We start from the raw sequence: 13,281 nt of genomic DNA, 5'->3' as shown, positions 1-13,281 counted from the left end.
GAGGAAACAACAAGGAAAAATAGCTCTAAAGTAACAACAGTAATCCACATCGGTCTGGTACATGAGTGAACCCTAACATCCAAAATACATGAAATGTAAATCATCTAAACAAGTGGGAGCCTGTCCCACAACGACGGGGAACCCGTGGCCTCTGACCTCTGCGGATAAACGGCTCCTCATCCTCTATCTCATCTGCGTCCTCATGCGGGGCAGGCTGTGCGGGTGGCGTAAAATGGACAGGTGCGGCAGACGGCCCGGCGACAGACTATGATGCAGCGGTGTAAGCGGAATGTGGGGTACCTCCCAAACCAAAATGGTCACCAACAGGTGTCGTAGCAGGCTCGTTCAGATCAACATCTAAGGGTGCCTGCGTGCCAGGGGTCTGAGGACGCCTCCTGCCCGGCTCGTCCTCCTGCATGATAGCCGAAATCTCTGCTAGAAACCGTGGACTGCCGAAGTCCGCATCAAGCGTATCTGCCCCAAGGAAGTCCTGCCACTGTGATCCGGGAATAACCCATGGAGTACCGTCCTGCTGAGGCTGGTCGTCGGTGGGTACTCCAACAAAGTAATGTCCAAAAGGACCGGACCCAAGTCCAGCGTCACTAGGCTCAGCCCCGTCACCCATCCCTGAGCCATACCACTCACCTCCGTGCACCCCATCCTGGGTACTACCACCAGCAACTGAAGCCGCCCCTGCACCATCTCCGCCCTCGGGCCCATGCTGATCATCGTCATCGTCCTCAGGGTCAGGTGCAGCGGCATGAACCGCAGCACGCCCTCTACCTCTGCCAGGATGATGTCGTCGTCGACCCCCAGCGGGGCCGGCCTCGTCGCCAGCCTCCATAGCACGCTCAAGCCACCCCCAGTCACGCTGGCTACGACGTTTTCCCACGCGAGCTCTCCTATCAACCCGCCTCCTGTCCGGCACGTCGTCAGGCCGATCCATCTCAGGTACTCGCCTAGCTCCCCGCTGTGAGGCCTCAACAGGAATAGTGACAGCTCTCGGATCGCCCAACTGCGGATCCGGAGACAAAAACCTCTTCCCGTGCTGACTCCACCAATCCAAGAACTGATGCGACGGACCAGGGTCAGCAACAACATCGAATCTCAGCACGCTCTCCGTACGGTCGTCCCAATACTAATGCCACTTCTGCAAATGGGACGGGAACCATCGATCGCCGCCTCTGCCGTCCTTCGACATCAGAAAGTCGATGTTCAGGGCGGCCTGTGGACGGGGCTGCACCCCTCCAAACTGCGGAAGAACCCTGTCTACCTGATGCCACTCTATGACGGCAAAGTAGATAAGCGATGTAACAGACCGCCACAGCACCATATGCCGAGGCTCCAAAACCTCGGGATGCACGACCTGAAGTACGTCGGGGCTACTGTATGGCATCCAGATAAACTGCACCCAGAACGATACAATGTCAGGGCAACTCGTGATCCCAACTCGTAAATCGTGGTTAAATGAAAAAACTTATTAAGTAACATACTGACCTCTCTATCCTGCAACCGGTCTATCCAGAGCCTCCACGTCTGAACTCTAGGACCCTTCTCGCTACTGGAAGGGATGTAACCTGACCACCTGCAACATGCACATGTGTTACCGCTACTTATATGTGTGCTTAGGGTATCCAATACATTATGAATGAACACGCGGTTATGTGTAGTAAATTGAAATAGACAAAGATTAGTAAAGTACCTCGAGGCCAATGGCCAGCTGAACGTCTTAAATCCTGCAGGCCTAAACCGAGGAAATCGCCAGAAAATCCATGACTGAAGTAGCTGAAGTGGGCCCGCTAGCTTGATAACATTTCTGTTCGCCACACGGCACATGCACCGGTACAACCATGCCAGTGCTGCAGAACCCCAGCTGTAGGTCCCCATCTCCTCCAGCCTAGCTACAAACGGAAGCCATCTGATGTGAACGCGGTTGCCCAACTTATCCGCAAAAAGCTGCGTGCCCAACAACATCATGATGTACGCACGGGCATAACGACGCACAGTATCCTCATCAGCTCCCTCCGGGCACTCACCAAACGTTTCCTGAAACCAGCTGCAGTTGACCGCGTACTTCTGAACCTGGCTAGGAGGAGGTACCACTCCAAGCGACTCCTCGAACCAAACCCAGGCTGGACGGCCACCCTCGATGTATATATGGAACTCTGATAGGCAGCTGCTGACGTAACGCCCGTCCACTGGCAAACCCAGCTGGTATGCCACGTCCTGCAGTGTGATCATGCACTCTCCGAACGGCATATGAAACGTGTGCATCTCCGGACGCCATCGCTTAACAAACGCACTGACAAGGGCCTCGTCCAACCGGAACCATCTATCGTTCAGCCTTGCAAGATGGTAAAGACTAGCCATCTGCAGGTACGGAACGTATCTGTCATCCAGGACCATGCCCTGCTGCCGTCGCATGCTCCTGATGCATCGCTGAGGTTGAAGAAGAAATGAATCGCATTATTAGAACCAGCTTAATTAACGGTGACAAACATAATCAACACGATAATTGATAAACCAAAAAATCTTACTATGTATAGCCGCTTAAAAATCCAAGAACGAGAACCATTTGCATAAGAAACTTAAATTAGAAACCACCATAGGCTACTGACATGAAAGATCTAACATTATAAAACCACAACTAAACCGCTTACATAAACCACTAACATAAACCACTAACGTAAACCGTTAACGTAAACCGCTTACATAAACCACATACATAAACCACTAAGATAAACCACTAACATAAACCACTAAGATAAACCACTAAGATAAACCACCAACATAAACCACTAACAAAAACCACTAACATAAACCATTAATAGAAATCACTAACATAAACCACTAAAATAAACCACCAACTAAACCAACATCTAACCCGCATGCCAAACCACTAACTCACATGTACCGGTAAAACAAAGTTATTTCCGTACTAACCTCTTCGTTGATGACCCCAGCTATATGGGCGACTCCGTCCAAGCGATATAACCGTGCCGGATCGTCCCCCATGAGCAGAGTATTCCGTTCAGGTCTTTCTCGGAGAGAATCTGGGTCGTTTTCTCTGAGATTTGGTGGGGCAGAGGAAGGTGAGAATGGTTCGAATGAGGCTGATTCGAACTCCTTATATAGGCCAATCACTAGTAATTCGAATCAGAGTGGTTCGAATTACATGATGACCTCATTTACCCATAATTCGAACTGGAGTGGTTCGAATTACTTGCATTCCTAGTTCGAACCAAGCTGGTTCGATTTACTTTCAATTTTTTATTTGAAATTCGAACTGCTCTGGTTCGATTTATTTGAAGATGAAGTTCGAACTAGCCTGGTTCGAATTACATAAAAATATGATCTGGCTTATTGCTGTATCGATTTTCATTTTGGCTCATATAGGTAAATTTGGATTGATGTTGGCTTATTATAGTATTTTGCCCTTTAATTGAATTATAATTTGCAATAAATTGATACTTAATTTATTGTATTGAAAGATGAATTCAATTTTAATGTATTGATACTTAATACAATCTATAATTATATTCGTTTTTTAACTGACTAATTGACCATTCACATAATTAATATAAAAAATAATTATTTTTATTAATATAATATTACATAATTGAATATATATGTAAAATTACTTTACACTAATAACGCATCAAAATTAAATTCACGAAAAAAAATATAAGGAATAATAATTAGGGTTAGCACTTTGGCGGCACAAACAAAATGTGCAGTCAACAGTCAACACCAAAATAAATAGAAATAAAAATAAAAATATATTGATGGCGGGAAATACGCGAAGAAGACAATTATTGTTTGGCGCGTAAATCCACACGCGACAAACCGAAACTAAAACTAAACCTAACAATAAAATAAACACTAAATTTATATGATCAAATTGTGAAGTAACACTAGTTTCAGGCCCACTTGGAACCTCATCATTATTGTTTATCAAAATCCATTCTTTTTTTATTCATTCATCATTCAATCCCACACTAATTCTAAACCAAGTAACCAACGCTTCGTAAATCCACAATCCCTTCTTTTTGTATCCCCAAAATTTTCACAAATTTTATCGGAGAAACAGCTACGTGTCAAAATCCCCAGCTGTTTTTGACCCAATTGATGTTTATGTCCCTTTTCTCCTTCTCTGATGATAATATAATAAATAAAGAATTTTGTTGATTGCCCAATTTGCTTTCTTGCAAAAGGAAGCAACTTTGATTGGTTTTGTTTCATGCAATGGAGTTTTTCGATTATGGGTGCCACTAAGCTACAAGAAAAGTCTTCTTTCACTTGCACACAATTCTCACACAACAACAAGAAGAAGGTTCTCTCTCTAACACTCCTCTTTGGTATTCTTTCTATGTAATTGATGTTCTTCTTTTTTATGATTATGATTGATTTTGGTTTTTTTTTTTGTTGTTATGGGTTCATTTTAGAAGAAAATCATGATTTAGCTAAGATCTTGATTTTGCTTGTGTATATGTCAAAGTATGATTTTAATTTCTATTTTAATATTCTATTTTGGTGTTTGTAGTGGGATCAGAATGATTTTGCTTTTGACTTTACACTGCTTTCTTTGCTGTGTGTTGATTGCACATAATTGTATCAGATTCATTGATTTTTTTTTTCTTTTGGATATTTAGATTCGTTGATTTAGTTTCTGCTTGTGTTGATATCTTTCTCCTTTATGCTTTTATTGTTTAATTTGCTACTAAATATGAAAGGTTAACTACTAGGCTTCAGCTTATTGGGTGCTACTTTCTTTCTTTTTCTTTTGTTAAAATAATAAAAATTCCATGTTTTGCAATATGCTTTTCATTAATGCTTCTTTGATGAGAATCTTTTTGTTTTGTTATGCTGAAATTGAGTTTGCTTTCATAACTTACCCCCTCTTACTTTATTCATTTCAGTATTCTTACCTTTTGTCAGTTTATCTTCTCTTAATCCTAATCTAATTTTAATATTAGAATATTGACATAATTTACAGGGAGGCAAGAAGAGGATTCCAAGAATTGGAAGCTCTAGATTTGATATCCCCTATTTATTATTCTTGCTGGTCTACAGCACAAGATTGATGCAATAAAAGGGTTAGTTTGCAATTCTTTTGCTTTTTCGGATTCACTGCATTCATAGGTTGTTTTCTAAGGTAGTGGGGAGACATTGCTGCATAGATTTTATGTATCGAATCGCCTTTGTTTCTTTGTGTCAGTCCTTGTAATTTGTTGCAGACCTTTTTATTGGCTGATTTTTTCGGGGAGTGAATCGAGTTTGAGGTTTATTGAGTAGTCTTGTAGAATATGGAGTCTACACACCAACCACCAAGTGTAATTTTAAAATTGATGGGTCTTGATAAAGTGTCTCCCCGTGAACCTGTTCGAGATAAACCGAAAGTGCTCTCTGAAGAATACCTGCAGAAAGTTGCATCCATTGGTGTTAGAAAGAAGCGTTCATCGCACCAGCATCGTTCCCTTGGAACGGGAACTGATGAAGAAATGGAAGAACCTGAGGGTGTTTCTAGAGTGGTCAAAACAATAAGGAGAGATAAGCATGATAATCCGTCGAGGGAAATTGGGAAAGAAAATCCATACTTTTTGGGAACAAAGGCGAAGTGCTCGCCACAACAACTGCTTATGGATGCTTCAAATGTGAATCAGGGAAAGCTCTCGCAGAAAGATGTGCATGAACATGGAGAGGCTGGATTGTATGAACTACTTAGGCTTCCAAAATCTCAATTGGACATGAAGGGTGATACTTTCAACTCAGCGACTTCGAAGGCGAATTCTAGAAAGGAGGGAAATGGAGTTTTATTTCCAAGTTCCTGCAAATATTCTCGTTTGGCTAATGGAATGCTCCAAGAGGTGTTTTATCCTAAAATCACGAGGGTATATCCTGAAATGAGAGAGATTAGGAAAATTTCTCGCGACGATGATTTTGGTAAGCAGAGTTCTAGATCTTTTTGTAAAATTTCGGAGAATGTTTCTGTGCAAGCTGGAAATGCTACAAAGAGAGTTTTAGGTACTGTTCCAGGGGATGGAACAACAAACATGAATAAGCAAAGTCGCTTTGGTAATGTTAACATCAAAACAAACCTCAGATGCAAGGTTGATGATAAGCATAGTCGTGTTAGAAAAGTGGATCTTTGTGGATCTTCACTTATTGCTGATAATCGCAGATCCATCACTGAAGATAACCTTTTCGAGAAATACTGGGGTTTGAGGAAGAGTTCAAAAAATTCGCCTCCACAGAAGTCAAGGAATCAAAGTATCAACCATAATGATTATTCAGAAACTATGGACCTTAGGTCCAGCAGTGAGAAATCCCAATCTTCTTCCTCTTTTTCGGATATTAATCATATTAAAGAGAATTATGCTGGCCTATATAATCCAACCATGCAGCAATGTGAATCAACGGGCTTACCGGGAGACAATGATGCTTTGAGTCACAGTTCATCTGCTTCAACACAACAGGTATGATTGTTATCATTATTTTCACTTTCCCGCAAGTTGTTAATGCTATGAAATTGGGTTACAAACTTACAACTAAACTATTCAATAGATCTTTAATGGTGAGGTTGGATACAAGACAAAAATCAAACCTCTGTTGGTTACCATATGCTTATTTCCGGATACAAAGTTTAGGTGTCTGAGTTGGCATATTTTGACGAAAACATTCATGAAATTTATCAAGTGAACAGATGAAAGTAGTATAGACCTACACATTGGTTTAGTGGAATTCAGACCTTTAAATATATAAGAATTGTTAAAAATCATGACTGCATGTCTAAAATTCTGAATAAACCATCAATTTAATTGATCATCTAGGTTTTAGAAGCTCTTATTGAAGTTTATTAAAGTAAGCTCAACATATCCTGTAACACTTTAATAGAAGTCTTTGTCAACCATGTTTAGATTTAAGAGTTTTGAAGCAAAACAATGTTACTGATAGGGATTTTAAGTTCTAGTTATAGCGAGTTTTGATGTTGTTTTAAATGTTTACGTCTGTTCTGCTTCATTGCCTTCAATTTAAGCTGAACCATATTAAGTTTTACTTTACTGGGTATCAAACAGAGAATTCAAATAGACAATTCATATTTAGTTTTTTTGTGAATTTTTTTTGGCCTGTATGATTATGTAAATTGATGGAATTCGATGATCTTTTCGTTTTACTTTGCGAATACTTTTATTGCAGAGTTATTTACTTTTTGTCCTTCTGTGTATGTTATAGGATGCATCAGAACTTCAAGAAGATTCTGTATCTTCACTTTTATCTGGAACTGACCCGGATTCTCTCGGTAGCTCTGAGGATTCATGCGAACCAAGTCCAATTTCAGTCCTGATGAACCCCTCATTTGGAAACAAAACTTCATTTAATTTGAAGACTTCTGGCGCTGATGTATATGGTGTGTCACAATCTGCAAAGCCTTCGCAAAATTCGCTTTACATATCATACTATTTGTTTCATTTTCTAGTCTCCCTCCAGTTTCGGTTATTAACTACCTTTGTATCATTGCATCTTGATTTCAGACTTCTCTGAGGATGATGATGAAGTATTTGCCTTGAATATTTCAAGTGATGAAGAGTGTGGAGATAAATCTGTTACTGGTGAATATGAAGAGAAGAAAGATTTAGTAGGATCATTTAGATCCGAGGAGAGTCGAGATTTCTCCTATCTTGTTGAGGTGTTAACCGAGGCGGGTGTTTTAAACAGGAGCTTGTTTACTGACTTCTCTACATGGCACTCTGCAGAATGCCCTATTAGCACTTCAGTTTTCGAAAACCTTGAAAAGAAATTCGGTGAGCAGAAATTTTGGAAACGATCTGAAAGACGGCTTCTTTTCGACCGAATCAATGCAGGACTATCGAAGATTATGCAGCCATGTGCAGCATATGTCCCAACATGGGAAAAGCCAGTGTCGAGAAGGTTGAGTGCGGAACTAAGCGACAACATGATCGAGGAGGAGATATGGTGGATGCTTGTTGCTCAGGAGAAGAAAGCAATTAAGGATTCAGCAGATAATGATATGCTTGGAGGTGAAATTAGTTGGATAGAGTTAGGTGAAAGTATTGAAGATATTTAGCTTGGAAAATTTTTGAAAGATGTTTTTTTTTTCGGTTTTTTTGCGTCCAGCTATAGCATTCATATTGTTGAGCTTAAACTGTTAGGAAGAGGCAGATAAATTGTGGCCGACACATATATAGAGAAAAAAAAAATTCATGTATAGGTTGATTTCGAGTCGACGACACATATATAGAGAAAAAAAAAATTCATGTATAGGTTGATTTCGAGTCGATTTTGAGAGATTGATTTTGGAGTCGATTTTGAGAGATTGATTTTGAGTTCTTTATTTTGTTGAGAAGTTGAAGAATTTGAATTAGGTTGTAGGTATAGGTTCATTATTCATTCATATGGAGTACTATTGTATTTCATTTGTACTTTTTTTTTTAAAAAAAAAAGAGAAAGAGAAAGGAAGTAGTTGTGGATTTGTTGAATTTGTTATGAATTTATGATCTTCTTATGCATCTCATTCCATTAATTCAAACCTTAGCTTCATATTTTTGGTTGTGATCATATCTCCATTCTCCATAGAATTGCAATATTAAAAGTTTGCTAAAATAATATAGTCATAAAAAAACTGAAACAGAATATACAGTCATAAGGAAAATGAATCTTCTTGGTAGAAAATCATGCATATGTATATATATCATGATTATTTTATATAATATACTTGCATTTTTAAGCAAGTGTCGAGGATCTGAATCTCGTTGTGTGTATGTAAGCATTTATTGGTTAACAACAAACTCTTAAATAGAGTTCAGATCTGCTACGTATTAGTCTTTAAACGAGTTAGAAAATATCATGAAAAGTAAAAAAAAAATTAACACTGCTCTGACATGTACCAAAATTTACATCATATATAATTGAACACAAAAAAGTGATGAATAATAGTTTTGTTGAAAGAAGTAGGGAAACAACAAATATGTTATTATTACACAAATCTATGTAAATATTAACGTTGTACTACTACAATAGATGCTGCCACTATGAGTATGATGCAATAATAACAAGACAAACGACAATTGTTCACGCCTCAATAAGGATTCAGAGGTGTATCCTCGTCGTTTTTGGATCTCTAATGATGTCGTTTTTACTGCAAGAAAATAATATATGATATGATGGTATGAAACCAACCAATAGGAATTAGCCACACCAAGGTCTATTGGATATTAAATATCATCTTCATTGGATGCATCAAAGTGATGAGATAACAACCCACTATCAAATTTTGTATTGAATTGGAATGTCAAGTGAGTGTTCAAGTTGTAAATCATTAACACTACTATATAGCCATCAAAGCTACATCAACAAAATTATTGCTTGTTTCTGCTTGTACCGACCTCAAATTTTTTCAATGCTCTAAGATATTTTTTTTCTAAAGTTAGGAATTGATTCATCCGAGTACTAGAGTCACCGAGCTTAGCAATTTCGAGCAGGTTGCAGGTAGAGGAGAAGAGCTGTACGTCGGTTAAGGTCAAACACCGCAGTAGGAATATTTGCAAAAGATACCCCGACGCTCAAGTTAGTGATAATTTCGAGTGAGAGTAATTAAGTAAATATGAAGACTGAGAATTAAACTTGATCTTTAGCTGAGAATATTAGCTCGACTTTATAGACGTTGTTTTACCCGTTTTTTCTGGATTAGTCCGAGTTTATGGATTAGTTATCATATTCTATTTTAGTGATCTGCTTTGTTTAAGCACGTTTTTTATTTTTCGGATAAGTGGTGCCGAGCTTATCTGGTTACGTTCCGAGCTTTGCGGGTGGCCGAAGTATGAGATAACGTATCAGGAATGAAACTCGAATCCAAAACTTTTATATAAAGACCGAAAAATTATATTATTTGAGTTATAGTTCGTTAGTTTTCAATAATCAAGATTAATTAAACACAAATATGTACATAAATGTATTGTAAATGCATAGCGAGGTAAAAAAAATTTTAATCGCTGTAATTTTGTGACGATTTGGATTGTCACAAAATATAGTATAATGTGTTTATGGGTTACCGCCACACCATCAACATTACAACTATTCTGATAGTACTAAAAATGAGTCAAGTCAATTCATGAACATGTTTAAATTCAACTTTTTAATGTGATAAGTGAAATTTATAAACTTGTGAACTAAACTTTATCCTAAATTTAAACTTAAATAAGCTTAATTTATTAGCTAATAAATTAATTTAATTATATATATAAAGTTATAACTATATATTATTTATTATAATTATTTATACTAATATTATATTATATATTTTATATTTTTAGTTTATAATAATAATATACAATTTTACACACATACACATAATTATAATATTCGTGTTTGTTAAATATATGAGGGCATATTATTTTTGTCATATTTAAATTATAATATATTGTAAGTTGAGTGGATAACAAATTAAAACGTGACAAGTGTAATTAAATTATTTTTCTTAAAAGAAAGCAATATATTTGTATATTAATATTTTGAAATAAAATTTTATAGTCATCTTTTTATAACAATAAAAAAGATGAACTATAATTAATAGATAAATAACATATATAATTAGTATTTTTTAAATATAAATTAAATAAAATTATAAATTATGTTTATATTAATTGTGTCAATTCATAAATTTTAATGAGTCGAACATAAATTTTATAAATATATTTAATTGTTAATAAGCGGATTAAACTATGAGTCGAATCCAATTTTTGTAATTCAAATTTAAACTTATTTAACTTTTTAACTTGGCTTACTTCTAACTGTATTATATGCCGGTGTAGCTTCATGACAAATTTAATTATTAAGCGTGTTATACAAATGAAGCTTGCTACACATACAAGTTTTTTTGTATTACAAGTCTTATAAGTTGGCACAAGTCCAATAAAACACACGTATTACACTTTTATATTCAAGAGTAAATAAACGCACGTTATTCAACCACTTCCTGTTTCTAAAGCACGCTACTCGCCATGTATTATGAACGACTCTTCTTCTTCTTCCTCCATGAAAACGAGTTTCTTGCCAAAATTGAAGATAATGAAACTTCAGAAATACACCCAAACGATTACAGAAATACATCCAAAATTCGTTGAAGTACACCTCATGCATAATTCAGAATTCTTTCTTTTTTTCTTCCTCATCTTCTGCTGTTTCTTCTTCTTAAAAAATGATTTTAGAGCTTGATGTCAAAAAACAATGGAAATCGAGAATAACGAAAAAAGAAAATAGAGAGAAAAGCACGTAAATGAGGAAGGAGAAAGAGAAGGCAAGAAACAAAAAAAAAGAAAAAGAATAAGAGGAAGAGAAAGAAGAACGTGCAGCAAAAAGAAGAAGAAGATGCAGTAAAAACGTACAGTAACGGTTCGAAGCGCGTTAATATAAATGACTTGTAAAGACTTATATAAAAAAAACGCTTGTACGTGAAAAATTATTCTATACAAATATTGTGATTTTCAATCTTAATTACAAAGAATTTCTTATAATTATAACCATTTTTTTTACGCTAGATACTCCATTAGAATATCACAACTCACCGATTTTTTCGATATTGATCAATATTCAATCAACTTTTTCATATTTGCTGTCTTGTCTCTTTTTGTATCTTCCTTCAACATTGTGTTTGAATTTTTTATTGACTAAAAGAAAAAGTTAATTCAATAATTAAACCAATAAATTTTATTTAAGATTTGTATGGGATACTTGTTGATAATTAAGGATAGTTTATATTGAGTAAAGTATCGTTTTTGTCCTTAACGTTAAATCGTCATATTTGTATCCCTAACGCTTGTAAAAGTGATTTAATGTTATCCTGTCATTAATTACACATCATGAGCGATTTAATTTGAGTTTTAAAAATCTCTTCTTGAAGTTAGAATACAAATGTTTAGGATAGAATCGATGATCTACTCCAAAAATAGCTCATCAAATGTTGAAACTAATTCCTACAATATTTACATAATTCACTTTTCTAAGGACATAATTGAATCTAAACATAAATAGTGGGTATAAAATTAAAATCGAACACATCCAAATAAGACCTAATTGAGAATGAATACATTTAAGTGAGAATAATTGAAAAATATAATCTGATTGGTTAGTATAATTAATAGTAGGATAACATTAAATCACTTTTATAAATATTAAGGATACAAATAAGACGATTTAAACGTTAGGGACACAAATAGTACTTACCCTAAACGTTGGGGATAAAAACGATACTTTGTTACTCGTTTATATATTTTGAAAAACGTTCTAGAAAGAACCAAAGGTATGATTGAAGCTAAGTCATGATCATGCTTACACATTTCAAATTAAATAAGAAAATAGTTATTATATGGTGGAAATATCTTGGATCGTCGTCTATAATGTAATGTTGACATTACATTTGAGTTTTAATGTTTTATGCATGATGATGACTTAGCTTTCTCTGTGTCAATATGTGTGTATTAGGGTAGAACAAAGACAAATTACCACATTGCCCACCTCAACATACAACGTTTATATGTATCCATCAACATCATAGATCAAATTAAAGGTAGAAATCTTACTGATGCTGACGTGGCATGCTTTTATTTGCTAGCTTATGGATGATGTAGCTTTTACATTAGATATGGTGAGACCATTTATGGTCCTATGAGGGCCATGTAATGTAACAAACTTCCGTGCTCCTTCCGTATATATCACATTTATTTCATTATTTATTTATTTGTTTCTTCTTTTGTTTTTTACGATACTATTCCAACTTAATAAATTAAGAATTGATTTACTATAAAATTAGACTTTGTCTAAAGATTTACTGATGATTATTAAATCGTTGTATAGATAAAACAAAATTTAAAATTTAACACTTATTTAAATAGAGAAATAAAACAATCACTCAATAAATCACTACAACAGAAGCGAGCAGAGAATAGCGGCGGCAAATTGTTTGCCGTTTTTTCAACAGCAACAATTTTTAGAGGATAACTGCGATCTCTTCCCAAATCATCAATTTGACGCCGAATTGTAGTGAATTAGTGTCGATTCCACTAAGTTCTGCCGTTAACCCCAATCCATTTAGTGATTTTACCCAAATTCAATTCAGAGTACCCAAAATCAATAAATTAAGGAACCCGTCAAAGAAGAGTGTAGAGTACGCAGAACTCTTTCCTGCTCTACCGTGCTCCGCTGTGTCACCGTGAAATCACGTGGTGCCGATCCACCCTTGTCTCATTGCCTTCGACCGTTTCCAGA

General features: G+C 36.3%; 1 protein-coding gene and 1 pseudogene across 1 annotated transcript; one reads left to right on the top strand and one right to left on the bottom strand.

Annotated features, from left to right (window-relative positions):
• Nucleotides 1-100: 100 nt before the first annotated feature.
• Nucleotides 101-946, bottom strand: LOC148577123 (uncharacterized; annotated as a pseudogene).
• Nucleotides 947-3,907: 2,961 nt separating this feature from the next.
• Nucleotides 3,908-8,086, top strand: LOC148577122 (uncharacterized). Its single transcript, XM_088501488.1, has 5 exons — nucleotides 3,908-4,333; nucleotides 4,997-5,096; nucleotides 5,238-6,476; nucleotides 7,234-7,408; nucleotides 7,533-8,086. The coding sequence occupies exons 3-5, from the start codon at nucleotides 5,307-5,309 to the stop codon at nucleotides 8,084-8,086; spliced, it is 1,899 nt and encodes a 632-aa protein (XP_088357614.1). The 5' UTR covers nucleotides 3,908-4,333; nucleotides 4,997-5,096; nucleotides 5,238-5,306.
• The last annotated feature ends 5,195 nt before the right edge of the window (nucleotides 8,087-13,281 follow it).

Source organism: Arachis ipaensis, chromosome B1 (assembly GCF_059453495.1).
Source record: "Arachis ipaensis isolate K30076 ecotype BB chromosome B1, ASM5945349v1, whole genome shotgun sequence".
Classification (NCBI taxonomy): domain Eukaryota; kingdom Viridiplantae; phylum Streptophyta; class Magnoliopsida; order Fabales; family Fabaceae; genus Arachis; species Arachis ipaensis.
This window is presented reverse-complemented; position numbering and strand designations above follow the sequence as displayed.